General features: G+C 43.2%; 1 protein-coding gene across 1 annotated transcript in view; it reads right to left on the minus strand.

Moving 5' to 3' along the window:
• Nucleotides 1–14,837, minus strand: part of tsc2 (TSC complex subunit 2) — a 100,906-nt gene that overhangs the window by 51,296 nt on the left and 34,773 nt on the right. Inside the window, exons 20-26 of the mRNA XM_068056538.1 lie at nt 12,406–12,528; nt 11,927–12,061; nt 10,481–10,670; nt 5,027–5,120; nt 4,636–4,738; nt 3,703–3,800; nt 1,477–1,602 (exon numbers count right to left, since the gene is read on the minus strand). Of these exons, the coding sequence (XP_067912639.1) occupies nt 1,477–1,602; nt 3,703–3,800; nt 4,636–4,738; nt 5,027–5,120; nt 10,481–10,670; nt 11,927–12,061; nt 12,406–12,528 (869 nt within the window). The remainder of the gene's footprint in view (nt 1–1,476; nt 1,603–3,702; nt 3,801–4,635; nt 4,739–5,026; nt 5,121–10,480; nt 10,671–11,926; nt 12,062–12,405; nt 12,529–14,837) is intronic.

The following is a 14,837-nucleotide window of genomic DNA, read 5'->3' on the forward strand; positions in this document are numbered from 1 at the left end:
TAATGGGTACCAGTTTATCAAAATTGCAAAAATAAATGAGCTGGTCAGGGCAGAAGCGGTGGAGAGATAAAAGCTCAATCATCATGAGGAACAGAGTATTTGGAAGATATCCCAAGTCTCTACAAGAGATGGATTACAGAAAACCATTATACACTTAGGCAGAACCAGAGGGCAAAGTATGCAATTCAGCAGTCAAGAGATAAAGATCCATCACCACAGCACAGATGTGGTATATTTTTAAATCAGGGACTGAAGATACCCTGTTACTGGATCGACTTCAATTAGCTTCCCCAACTGTATTTATAACAAGACCATCCATTGGGAGTAAAAGTCTTGCCTCAGAAGCAAACTCAGTTAATATTTATCAACTAAACTTGCATTACCTTTTCACAATGATCAAACATTGATTTAATTCGACTAGTTTTGTAATATACGGAGGAAATGAATCATGAATTTAGGTTCAATCACTCAGCTCAACTGCATTGCTACAAAAAGGAAGAAAGCGTGGTTACCGGAGAAATTCACAATAGCGTGAATCTCCTTGGGGAAGGAAAGGTAAGCTTTCAGATGGACGTCACACAATCTCCTTTTACTTCATCTGCTAGCTGAATAGTCACTGCCACGTCATTCCGCTGGATTAACCCCAAACTGGATTTTAGCATAAAAAGTTTTCTTCAAGCTCTGCAGATTCATTCTTGTGCCCTTCATTTGAATAAAAAGAAAGGTTTTGGGAGAGATTCACCAAATGAGTGCCTGCACTCAGCCAGTGAATCAGGTAAAACCAAGTCAGGAAAGACTTTTATGCCTCTGTCCTTTTGTTAGGAATTTTTCCCCCATTCCCTTTCTTTCATACAGTGAAGCATCTCAAATGATATTGCTGCATAACAGCAGAAAAGGCACTGAAAAGACAACAGGGTGGATGCAATAAGAGAACACAACTACTCACAGGACAGTCAGCTCGCATTATGCCTTACTTATCATAAGAGCATGTCTGACTCGAGGATGCTTTAGAACAGATATGATTGGATACTGTTCCTCACCAGTTACTATCTATAATATTTTCCTACATTGTAACAGTGACAACACTTCAAAACGTTCTTGGCTATAAAGCGCTTTGGGACGTCCCGAGTTTGTGAAAGATGCTCTATTAAAGTTCTTTAATACCATAGAACATTTTGGACAAACACACATCCATCATAAAGAATTGGTAAAATCTGCTTATTGAGAATATAGTTGCCTTGACACATAGCCCTCTAATCTCAAGAGCTGGAAACTAAATTCAAGTCCCTGATTGACAACCACTGACGAATCTACATTCCTGAATACAATATTAATCCAGATCAAAATTCCCATAAAGTATTTATTGAAACAGCAATAAGTACTTTAAAAAGCTACCACTACATCATGCAAGCCTCCCAGCATGCAGAAACCCCAGAATGAAACTCTGTTGAGCATAGGTTCTTGTAATGCCTCTACCTGCGGACTGCATGTTCTGAAACACTGATGCTGCGGGATCGGAAGGCCTCGACTGCTGAGAGGTCTTTCATATCTTTAATTTGGGAACTATTCAAGCCTGGTTTTAGGGGCTTTGTGGCTCGCAAGCTACAAGCACCAACCCAAAGACAACGCAGGTGGCAAGGGAGCCATTGGGAGGAGTTGATGGTCAGAGGTCACAGGCCAAGAATGGGGTTCCCAGATAAGTGAAGTGAGGGAAACAAACACCAGCACAGAGAAAGAACAACAAAAGGGGGAAAAAATAAAAACTCGAAAGCATTAAACAAAATCTGAAACATGACAAAATAGCAAATTAGATCAAACACAGTTTATATGCTATAGAACAAAGAAATTCCTGCTACATTACTGATTATAATTGGTAGAACAAGCAATACATAAAAATTAAGGTTGGAATGGCATTTCAGATTTTGACAACACAATTGTGTGGAGGGAGAGAAGAGCTGGTAATACTTTAAGAATAACCTAATGGATAGAGGCTTGCTTCATGGCTAGCTGATAACTGTGTGGAGGTTTAAATTTCAGCATACATAACATAGCTAATGACTTCAGCTTGCAATTTTAATTGTTGAGCCTATAAATAGAACACAGCCCATTTAAAGCCTTCGCTTACGTAATTATTGGAAAGGGAAATGAGTGAAAGTGCCAAATGCTCCCCACAAATTGTGGAACTATGGCCTTTAAGTTACTCCAGAAGATACTAGAGGTCAAACTGTTAATGCTTGTATAAAGTCAACTTCTCTACGTTAGTGAAGTTGAAACTATTCAAAATATATGGGTTTAAATGATAAAAGCAAACTAGCTAATGTATCTGTTAAAAAAGCAGAGGGCAGATTTTCAACCGAATGCATTGAGTGCCCTTACTCTAGTATTGCTCAGCGCACTGTTACTACTGAGCTGACAGATGGAAACTTAGTTATAATTGTATTCTACTAACCATAATGTTAACTGGACTTCCAATAAGAAACAGTTCAGCGGGAATGCAAGTCTGGATTACTGCCATCAAGTTTCCAGTTTAAAATGCTTTTTTTTTTTAAAATCACAACCTTTCAAATGCCCATATTCCAACCTTAAACATCTGTGTATTTGAACGCAAAAACAAAAAAAACACAAACTATGTGTAATCCAGCTATATATACAAAATCGGGAAATAAGAAAAAGTGCAATTGCAATTTGACAAAAATACATAAATACTGAACATCAAAGCAAGATGATGGAAGACCACATTCAGAAAAGACCAGCAGTGAGGTATGGGTGGCTTATTATTGCATCTTTCAGAAACCCCCTGCTAAAATCAACAGCCAACCCTTTAACCTACCGAGATACAAATGATAAAATCAGCATGCTTAGTCGCATCTTCACTAAAACCTCCCAAGAAGCACGCTTGTGCACGCTTCAAGTGGTATGTGCTGCTCCAGTAACATTATTCTGTGGCTAACACAATTTATTTGAGAGTACAGATTACGCAGGGATTACATGGCACATAAATCCAGTCCAGACCAATGGGATTGAAGTCCCCTCACTCTGTCTGCTGCAAGTAAAACAAGTTCTGGGAATCAAGCCCATACCTGCGGTGCAGAGTACCTCAGCTGTAATGAAAATATAAATTTGCAATCATATTCAGCAAGGCTCCCCCTTACCCCCCAACCAGGTACGTGGAAAGCTGACACTTGTGCTGCAACAGGTACTCTTCCAAAGCACATTATAAGGTCATCGCAAGAGGCAAATGGACTCTACACTTCGCTGGCTGTATTACACAAAACAAGCGAATGTTTGATGATGCTATTAAGCAACAAAACTGGGACGGTGCTCAATTCTCCAACACTTCAGTGCATTCCAACTCCACCCGAAACACGTCTGGATGTCATTAGAATTTCCACGTTAGAGTTATCTTGCAAAGTCAAAGTTGAAATAAAATATCAGCATGACCATCATCAGTGAATCAGGTATACGGCATAATAGGCAATATTTGCCAAACATCAGCTTTCACATTAAAACAGCAGAAAGTGCCAGTTTATGAAATTTCACCAGATATCTTAAAATTCTCATTTCACTTTTACCAGCAAAGTTACTGCATAGTGCACACATCAACACTCAACTTGTTGTTCAACTGGTTTACATTTAGGTCTCAGGTTACCAGACACATGCAATATACCAAAAGTATGCCTCCATTTTTGGAAAATAGCCTACCTTTTGAGAGGTCTTTCACTCAAGCTTGTGCTACGGGCTCGAAAACTACTGGGTTCATGTGTGTCCTCAAATGGTAGCAAGGCATTCGACCTTAGACCCTCGTTTATTAAAACAAACATTAATAAGGTACAGTGGATAACTTATGTTCAGATCCCTATTCCACAGTGAATCAGTATCGAACTAATTTTAAAACATTCATACTGGGAGTGTGGAGCTATAGAAGTTTACTAAAGATAGGGAGACAATAAAGGCTTTTATAAACAGATTATAAATAAAGGGTATGGCTATGGAACAATAGAAGTTTACAGTATAGAAGGAAGCCAGTTGACAAGAGACATTCCCTGGTGCCCTGGCCAACATCACAAAGCAAAAGAACTAACTGCTTATTTATCTTACTGCTCTTTTATAAGACCTTGCTGGGTGCTTGCCTACAAAACAATCACTACACATTTCAAAATTAATCACCTGTGAAGTATTTTGGGACGTCCTGAGAACATAAAAAAGTGCCATACAAATTCAATTTCTTTCAAGGAATTTATGTGAGATCTGCCAGTTACAAAACGCATTATAGATGAAGCCACAATTAATGCTCTCAACAAATGTACGTTGCCTCGCCAACAGCACAAAATGAAGCAGCCTGTTTCTTTTTGAAAGTTGTAGTTCGGTCCGAAGGATTCTAATAATGTGCAAAGCTACTTTCTCAAATCATTTTAGCAATGGCCAGATCTGAAAGGTTTTCCACAATCGCCAACATTAACTTAATAAAACAACCTGAAATACTTTCACTAGTATATAGCACTTTAACAAGTCACCAAGTGTCTCAAAGCACGATACAGTGCATTAGTTGTTGCTATGAGCTGTGATTTAAATATACCTAATGAATAGCCAGCACACTAAGTGACGTATCCATTTGAAAAGAACCAAGATTCTTACTTTTGTAATGTACCGTACAAAGTCTTTTCGGAACACAAGCCGACAGCGAATGAACCACATGGCTATGACGTGGTGTGCTAGAGACACTATGTACTGGTCGAACCTAAGGATGACAGAACAAAAGCAGTACTACTTAAACAGAACGAACAGCTTGAAATTGCAAATTTCCTAAGCTGCATTCTTTGATAGGGCTGTAACATCTATCTTAGTACCCCAAGAAAATGTGAAGAACTAAACCCAAGTTTACTAGGGTAGTTGCTATTGTAATTCTGCTTTATATAGATGATTTAAAATACCAAATTAAAAGCTACATCCAAGAGCATGACTTTTGTAAAAAAAAGACTTTGAAACTTAGACTTTCTAAAAAGAATTGAGAAAAGTAAACACTCACTTGAAAGGGTTTGTGTAAGGTAACGAGATAGCAAATACACTGACATACTGCTCTGCCACAAAGTTGGCATACAGAGGAGGAAGTCTCACCAAGGCTGTAAGAGAACACATGTTTTAAAATCGCTTATGCCATGACAGATTTGCATTCCAAGAAAACAGCTATATATTTTAACTAGACTTCCCTGTTGGAATTTAGGAGGATTTGGTGAGTTGCTATCAAATAAACCACACAACAGGCACTTTAGGGGTACAGGATATCTTGCTGCACTGCCCAGCACTGAGCAGGAAGTTGCAGGTTAATTGCAACTGGTGTGAGTAATGTTGCCAGTTTGCCTGATGGGAGTATAGTCAACCTGCTGATAGTTGTCTGCTGGGAAGACCACGATGAGGTGGCATTGCCTGACACCAAGAGCAGGGTGGAGGGATTGCAGGTCCATGGCTCAATCTGTGTGCCTTTTCCACATCTACTGTTGTAATAAATATACCCGTGGATATCCCCAGGAGTGCAACTCCCAGGAACCACCAAGGCTTTAACCAAAGGAATTCCCATACCAACATTCTCTCACCTCCCCCTATGCATGGGTGAAAGTGCATTTCTGCTGTTTTTCTGTGTGCTTCTTTAAGCAGAGGACTTCCCAAGATCTATCAAGTGGTCATTCACCCCTACTTCCACAAAGCATGCAAGAATCCATCTGAAGTTCTTGGCCCAATTTCCAACTTTGATGCTTAGGAATACACTTTCCTCGAGCATTCCCAATGAAGCTACAATTGCAAAACCAACCACAGGTCTAGGCCTCCAACAAGCAAAAATTTTGCAGCCTACTCCCTCCCAATTTCTGTGGACTTTGCATAGACCAGTCCCTCCAATTCCACTGTACTTTTTCCATAGCCCAATCTCTCCTAAACACAGTTTCTTATACAACCCCTCCAGCTCTGCCTTTTTTCTGCTGTCTGCTGCCTCCTAATTGCTCTGTGCCATTTCCCCATAGTACAATGTCAAAAATGTTAGAAACACTGGAGCAAAAAAAGGAAAAGGAAGGAAAACAGGAGAAAGGGGATAAAAGGGAAAGTGAAATGTAAAGGAGCAGAGTGTAGTGAAGGTCAAGTGAAAGGACACACGCACGCACACACACATAGACAGCATCAGTCCCCTAACAGAAACAGTCAAATAGGAGGAAGGATGCAGAGGTAGGAGAGAACAACTGTTCTGGGGGAGAGAAGAATGCGCAGACACAGGGGAGGCCTGTCTGCCACTGCTGGGATTGGTGGCTGTTGCAGCGTAGCAGATCTGCATTATAAATTGCAAGGGAAATCATGTTTGACAAACCTGTTAAGAGTTTTTGAGGATGTAACTAGCAGAGTAGATAAAGGGGGAACCAGTGGATATGGTATATTTGAATTTTCAGAAGGCTCAAGATAAAGTCACACAGGTTAGTAAGCAAAATTAGAGCACATGGGATTGGAGATAATATACTGGCATGGATTGAGAATTGGTTAACAGGCAGAAAACAGAGAGAGGAGGAGTAAATGGGTCATTCTCAGGTTGGCAGGCTGTGATGAGTGGGGTACTGCAAGGATCAGTGCTTGGGCCCCAGCTGTTCACAATATACATCAATGATTTGGATGTAGGGACCAAATGAAATATTTCTAAGTTTGCTGATGACACAAAACTAGGAGGGAATGAGAGTTGGGAGGAGAATGCAAAAAGGCTTCAAGTGGGATTTAGATAGGTTAAGTGAGTGGGCAAGAACATGGCAGATAGAATATAATGTGGAAAAATGGGAAGTTTACCAACGTTGGCTGGAAAAACAGAAATGCAGAGTATTTCTTAAATGGGGAAAGATTGGGAAGTGTTGATGTCTAAAGGAACCTCGGTGTCCTTGTTCATAAGTCACTGAAAGCTTAACATGCAGGTAGGTGCAAGCAATTAGGAAAGCAAATGGTATGTTGGCCTTTATTGCAACAGGATTTGAGTACAGGAGTAAAGAAGTCTTGCTGCAATTGTATAGAGCCTTGGCGAAACTGCACCTCGAGTATTGTGTACAGTTGTGGCCTCCTTATCTAAGGAAGGATATACTTGTCATCGAGGAAGTGCAGAGGTTCACCAGACTGACTCATTAGTAGCATCCCCAATATCGAACACCTGTTCCTGCTGGGGGACTTTAACGCCAGGGTTGGGGCCGACCATGACTCATGGCCCTCCTGCCTTGGGCGCTATGGCATTGGAAGGATGAATGAGAATGGACAGAGACTGCTTGAGTTGTGTACTTATCATAACCTCTGCATCACCAACTCGTTCTCTCATACTAAACCCTGTCACCAGGTTTCTTGGAGGCACCCAAAATCAAGTCGTTGGCACCAGCTGGACCTCATCGTCACAAGGCGATCCTCTTTAAACAGCGTTCAAATCACACGCAGCTTCTACAGTGCGGACTGCGACACCGACCACTCCCTGGTTTGCAGCAAAGTTAGACTCAAACCAAAGAAGCTGCATCACTCCAAGCAGCTGGGCCGCCCGCGCATCAACACTCGCAGAATTTCTCATCCACAGCTATTACATAAGTTTCTAAATTCACTTGAAAAAGCCTTTCAAAACACTCCTACAGGGGATGCAAAGACCAAGTGGTCCCACATCAGAAACGCCATCTATGACTCAGCAATGACCACCTAAGGCAAGCATGTGAAGCGGAATGCAGACTGGTTTCAATCTCACTTTGAAGAGCTGGAACCTGTCATAGCCGCTAAGCGCATTGCACTGCTGAACTACAAGAAAGCCCCTAGCGAGTTAACATCCGTAGCACTTAAAGCAGCCGAAAGCGCTGCACAAAGAACAGCCAGGCACTGTGCAAATGACTACTGGCAACACCTATGCAGTTATATTCAGCTGGCCTCTGACACCAGAAACATCAGAGGAATCTATAATGGCATTAAGAGAGCTTTTGGGCCAAACATCAAGAAGATCGCCCTCCTCAAATCTAAATCAGGGGACACAATCACTGACCAACGCAAGCAAATGGACCGCTGGGTGGAGCATTACCTAGAACTGTACTCCAGGGAAAATGTTGTCACTGAGACCGCCCTCAATGCAGCCCAGTCTCTGCCAGTCATGGATGAGCTGGACGTACAACCAAGAAAATCGGAACTCAGCGATGCCATTGATTCTCCAGCCAGCGCAAAAGCCCCTGGGAAGGAAGGCCTGAAATAATCAGGAGTACCAAGCCTGCTATACTTTCAGCACTCCATGAACTGCTTTGCCTGTGCTGGGATGAGGGAGCAGTACCACAGGACATGCACGATGCCAATATCATCATCCTCTACAAGAACAAGGGTGACTGCGGTGACTGCAACAACTACCGTGGAATCTCCCTGCTCAGCATAGTGGGGAAAGTCTTTGCTCGAGTCCCAGAAGCTGGCTGAGCGTGTCTACCCTGAGGCACAGTGTGGCTTTCGAGCAGAGAGAGCCACCGTTGACATGCTGTTCTCCCTTTGCCAGCTACAGGAGAAATGCCGTGAACAACAGATGCCCCTCTACGTTGCTTTCATTGATCTCACCAAAGAATTTGACCTCGTCAGCAGACGTGGTCTCTTCAGACTACTAGAAAAGATCGGATGTCCACCAAAGCTACGAAATATCATCACCTCATTTTATGACAATATGAAAGGCACAATTCAGCATAGTGGCGCCTCAGCAGACCCCTTTCCTATCCTGAGTGGCGTGAAACAGGGCTGTGTTCTCGCACCTACACTGTTTGGGATCTTCTTCTCCCTGCTGCTCTCGCATGCGTTCAAGTCTTCAGAAGGAATTTTCCTCCACACAAGATCAGATGGCAGGTTGTTCAACCTTGCCCGTCTAAGAGCTAAGACCAAAGTACGGAAAGTCCTCATCAGGGAACTCCTCTTTGCTGACGATGCTGCATTAACATCTCACACTGAAGAGTGTCTGCAGAGACTCATCGACAGGATTGCGGCTGCCTGCAACGAATTTGGCCTAACCATCAGCCTCAAGAAAACGATCATGAGACAGGACGTTAGAAATGCTCCAACCATCAATATCGGCGACCGCGCTCTGGAAGTCGTTCAAGGGTTCACCTACCTAGGCTCAACTATCACCAGTAACCTGTCTCTCGATGCAGAAATCAACAAGCGCATGGGAAAGGCTTCCACTGCTATGTCCAGACGGGCCAAGAGAATGTGGGAAAATGGTACACTGACACGGAACACAAAAGTCCAAGTGCATCAAGCCTGTGTCCTCAGTACCTTGCTCTATGGCAGCGAAGCCTAGACAACGCATGTCAGCAAAGAGCGACGTCTCAATTCATTCCATCTTTGCTGCCTCCGGAGAATCCTTGGCATCAGGTGACAGGACCGTATCTCCAACGCAGAAGTCCTCGAAGCGCCCAACATCCCCAGCATATACACCCGACTGAGCCAGCGGCGCTTGAGGTGGCTTAGCCATGTGAGCCGCGTGGAAGATGGCAGGATCCCCAAGGACACACTGTACAGCGAGCTCATCACTGGTATCAGACCCACCGGCCGTCCATATCTCCGCTTTAAAGACATCTGAAAATGCGACATGAAGTCCTGTGACATTGATCACAAGTCATGGGAGTCTGTTGCCAGTGATCACCAGAGCTGGCGGGCAGCCATAAAGGCGGGGCTAAAGTGTGGCGAGTCGAAGAGACTTAGCAGTTGGCAGGAAAAAAGGCAGAAGCGCAAGGGGGGAGCCAACTGTGTAACAGCCCTGACAACCAACTTTATCTGTAGCACCTGTGGAAGAGTCTGTCACTCTTGAATTGGCCTTTATAGCCACTCCAGGCGCTGCTCCACACACCACTGACCACCTCCAGGCGCTTACCCATTGTCTCTCGAGACAAGGAGGCCAAAGAAGGAGGAGATCTAAGGAAGGATATACTTGTCATCGAGGAAGTGCAACAGAGGTTCACCAGACTGATTCCTGGGATGGCAGGGTTGACCTTTGAAGACAGATTGAGGAGACTGGGCCTGTATTCTCTAGAGTTTACAAGAATGTGATCTAACTGAAGCATACAAAATTCTTAGAGCTCAACAGGGTTGATGCAGGAAGGATGCTTTCCCTAGCTGGTGGGTCTAGAATCAGAAGAGACAATCTCAGAATAAGAGGTAGGCCATTTAGGACGGAGATGAGGAGGAATTTCTTCACTCAAGAAGGTGGTGAATCTTTGGAATTCTCTACCCCAGAGAGCTGTGGAGGCTCAGTCATTCAGTATGTTGAAGACAGAGATTGACAGATTTCTAGATATTAAAGATATATGGGGATAGTGAGGGAAAATGGCAGAGCTAGATCAGTCATGATCTGGTTGAATGGGGAGCAGGCTCGAGGGGCTGGATGGCCTACTCCTGCTCCTATTTCCTATGCTCCCCAACTCGTCAACAGTCACACCACAGAAGAACCACCAAGAGAACCAAACAATCTTACTTGATAAAAATTCCAGCATGGGGATAGCCATGGTGAGCGTGGCAGAGATGTGTGTCAGTTTGAGAATAATGCCCGGAAGCAGTTTAACCATGATGTCTGGCATTTCGATGATGCACATGGTTAGTGTTACCACACACTGTTTGGCACAACGGTAGATCAGCCCAGTATCAAGGCAGTGAACAAATTCACGCTATTCAAAATATAAAGAAAAAAGATGGATATTAAGACAATGCATTTAAGTTATTCAGGGATCTTAACCAGAATTATGTTCATACAGAAAACAAAATCACTCAATTTTATTATAAAAGCAAAATACTGCGGATGCTGGAAATCTGAAATAAAAAGAAGAAATGCTGGAACCACTCAGCAGGTCTGGCAGCATCTGTGGAAAGAGAAGCAGAGTTAACGTTTCAGGTCTGATGAAGGGTCACTGACCCGAAACGTTAACTCTGCTTCTCTTTCCACAGATGCTGCCAGACCTGCTGAGTGGTTCCAGCATTTCTTGTTTTTATTTCACTCAATTTTATTCATGCTTGTCTCATCAAATCACTCCATTTAAAACTAAATTGCAGATTGCAGCAGACTCGAGGACTATTACAAGTTTAGGGTCTGCCTTAGATAATCTCAGGTGCTTTCACAGACTGTCTGAGCTTCTTACATTTAGAGGAAGTAATGACACCACTTAACAAAACTCTAATTAGACCAAACTATCAGATTAATTGCTGGTGCAAAATGTTTGATAATTCTGGTGGAAGAATGACCACTTGTGCCTTCAATGCTCAGACTTCAATTCAGGGAGCCATATATATCAGTTCCGAAGAAGGGTCACTGACCCGAAACGTTAATTCTGCTTCTCTTTCCACAGATGCTGCCAGACCTGCTGAGTGATTCCAGCATTTCTTGTTTTTGTTTCAGATTTCCAGCATCCGCAGTATTTTGCTTTTATTTATCAATTCGCCTGCTTGACCACCCATTCCCCACATCCATATCCCATTCGTTATAAGCATTCCCTCCTTTTGTTCTTTAGAACCTTCCTCCTGAGATCTATGCCTGGCCTAAAGAATTGCACCCTCAATATGGGCAGATATTGTAGAATTCTGCTCTGGGTGTTAAAGGCCTGCTCAGGTCAGGAAAAAAAAAAACCCGACCTGAAGCAGACAGAAACACATCGGACCCCAGCCCGACCAGAGTCCCTCCATTTTTTCCCTCCATTTTTTCCCACGCTCCACCCAACCTGGCCACTGGAATGTTCACCTTACCTATCTTCAGATTCCGAATCGGTTTCCTTTTAAACAACCTTTCAAGTCCAATTAATACTGTGTCCCCCCGACCCGGCCCCGGCAGCTAGAGCCGGAAGTGCGACACGACCCGAACTGAACCCGATACATGTCGTCGGGTCCCATCGGGTAGCAGGCCTTTACTGGATGTTAACTACTTTTTATTTACCTGTTTAGTCTGGTCCAAGTAAACATGGTATGAGGTGATAACTGTCAGCACTGGGACAACAGCCAACTGTACATCAGTGCGAGAGAAACCATCAGGTGTATTCCTCAACCTCTCTGCCAGCTGACGGTCTGTAACCTAGAAAAGGAACAGCAGACATTTGAAATGACTCAAGACAGACAATAAGCAGCCAGCTCAAAAAAATTATTTCGAGTACACCAACCGCCCTCTAATACTACTCCAATCCCAGGAGGTTCGGACAGTCCATGTCAGACAATAGCTGCTCAAGCTGGAGATATACATGAGTAAAGTCAGAGATGCCACTTGACCCCTGGACGTGCTCCAAGATTGGCTGAGGCACATGGTGGGGGGGCAAAATATAGGAAGTTGATCAGAATTGCCTGTGTCTGTGGAACCCAAACCAGAAAGAAAAAAAAATACAGTGTGACATTACATAGATGACAAAATTGTTTTTACTTTACCATGGTACAGAGGGCAGAGCAGAGTTGGTCTATGCTGCATGGAGAGGTCAGAATGAGTCCCTTATACTTCAACAATTCAGGCAGTTTATCCAATACAAGTTTCAGCACCTTCCAATCTGTCTCCTTTATTAGGGTACAAAAGCGCACACACAAAAAAAAGGGAAAGATACATATAAACAAATATACGTCAAGTTGCAAATGTCACATAGAGATGCTCAATCATTCCAAACATTTGGTATAGTTTTTCCAGCATCCAAGAAACCTCCATGAAATGTAACTTTGAGAAACTGAATTGATTTTTTAAAAGAGTTGTTCAAAATTATGAAGAATTTTGATAGCTTAGGGAGAGAAATGGTTTCCACTGACAGTAACCAGAAGGCACACATTTAAGTTAATTGGCAAAAAGAACCAGAGAGGAGAAACTGCAGCGAGTTATGATGATCTAGAATGCACTGCCAAAAAGGGCAGTGGAAGCAGGATAAATACTTGAAGGGCTTTGGAGAAAGTGCAGGGGAAGTGGGAATAGTTGGACAGCTCTTTCAAAGCACCATACGAATTAGGATCAGGAGCAGGCCATTCAGCCTCTACGAGCCTGTTACACCATTTAATATTATTGCCAGGGAAAGAAAGCCCGCCCCCTCAACATGACGGGGGGGGGGGGGGGGGGGGGGGGGGGGAGACAGCCTGAGCTATTTAAATGAGCCGCCATTTTTTGAACTCGCTGCCGAGATCGGCTGTGGGCTCTTGAAATCCAGCCCCGTGGCTGATCTGATTGTGGCCTCAACTCCACTTTCCTGCTTACCCCCGATACCCTTTGACTCCCTTGTTAGTCAAGAATTTATCCAGCTCTGCCTTAAAAATATTCAATGACCCTGCCTCCACTGCTCTCTGGGGAGAAGAGTTCCAAAGACTCACAACCCTCAGAAAAAATTTCTCCTCATCTCCATCTTAAATGGGCGACTCATTTTTATACTATGTCTATTTTTATACTATGTTCTAGTCTCTCCCACAAGGGGAGACATCCTTTCAGCGTCCACCCTGTCAAGTTCCCTCAGGATCTTATATGTTTCATTCTTCTAAACTCCCATGAATACAGACCCAACCTGTCCAACCTTCCTTCATAAGATACCACCCCACCCCCCACCGCCATTCCAAGCATCAATCGAGTGAACCTTCTCTGATCTGCCTCTAATGCATTTATATCCTTTCTTAAATAAGGAAACCAAACTGTACATAGTACTCCAGATGTGGTGTCATCAACGCCCTGTACAACTGTAGCAAAACTTTCCTACTTTCATATTCTATTCCCCTTGCAATAAACATCATTTCTTCCGCCTTCCTAATCACTTGCTCTACCTGCATACTAACCTTCTATGATTCATGTACTAGGACACCTAGATCCCTCTGTACCCCAGAGTTCTGCAATCTCTCTCCATTTAAATAACATGCTGGTTACTATTCTTCCTGCCAAAGTGGATAAGTTCACATTTTCCCACATTATATTCATTTGCCAAATTTTTGCCCACTCACTTAACCTATCTATATCTCTTTTCAGACTCCTTATGTTCTCTTCACAACTTACTTTCCTACTTATCTTTGGGTCATCAGCAAAGTTAGCAACCGTACATTCTGTCCCTTCATTCATGTCATTGATATAAATTGAATTGTTGAGGTCCCAGCACTGATCCCTGTGTCACTCCAATCGCCATATCTTGCCAACTCGAAAATGACCCATTTATACCTACTTTCTTTTTCCTGTTAGCTAACCAATCCTCTATCCATAGAACCATAGAAAAATTACAGTACAGAGGGAGGTCATTCAGCCCATCGTGTCTGCGCCGACTAATATATTACCCCCAACGCCATGAGCTCTTATTTTGCTTAGTAATCTTTGATGTGGCACCTTGTCAAGTGCCTTCTGGAAATCCAAGTATAGCACATCCACAGGTTCCCCTTTATTCACATTGTTTGTTACTTCCTCAAAGAACTCCAAAAAATTATGATGGGCTGAATGGTCTCTTTCCGATTCCATGCAAACTTTGGAATTTTTTTCCTGGTTAAACGCAAAGTGTTTGAGAGGGGGGGAAAAAAAAAAAAAGAGACTGAGCACAACTGAGAGTTAGGAACACTGACCAAAAGCATGGTTGAATAGTAGGTTTTGAGTAGGTGTTTACAAGCAGGAAGAAGGAAAGCGAGGTGGAGGCAGTTTAGGAAACAAGTGCCAGAGACGGGTACTGAAAGCTCTGCCACTACGCCTTCAGCTGCCAAGGCCCCAAGCTCAGGAATTCCTTCCCCAAACCTCTCCGCCTTCCTCCTTTAAGACACGCCTTAAAACCCACCCCTTTGTCAAAGCTTTCCGTCATCGTTAATATCTCGCGGCTCAGTGTCATACTTTCTTTTATAATGTCCATGAAGTGCCTTGGGGTGTGTTA

The sequence above is a fragment of the Heterodontus francisci genome, chromosome 24 (assembly GCF_036365525.1).
Source record: "Heterodontus francisci isolate sHetFra1 chromosome 24, sHetFra1.hap1, whole genome shotgun sequence".
Taxonomy (NCBI): domain Eukaryota; kingdom Metazoa; phylum Chordata; class Chondrichthyes; order Heterodontiformes; family Heterodontidae; genus Heterodontus; species Heterodontus francisci.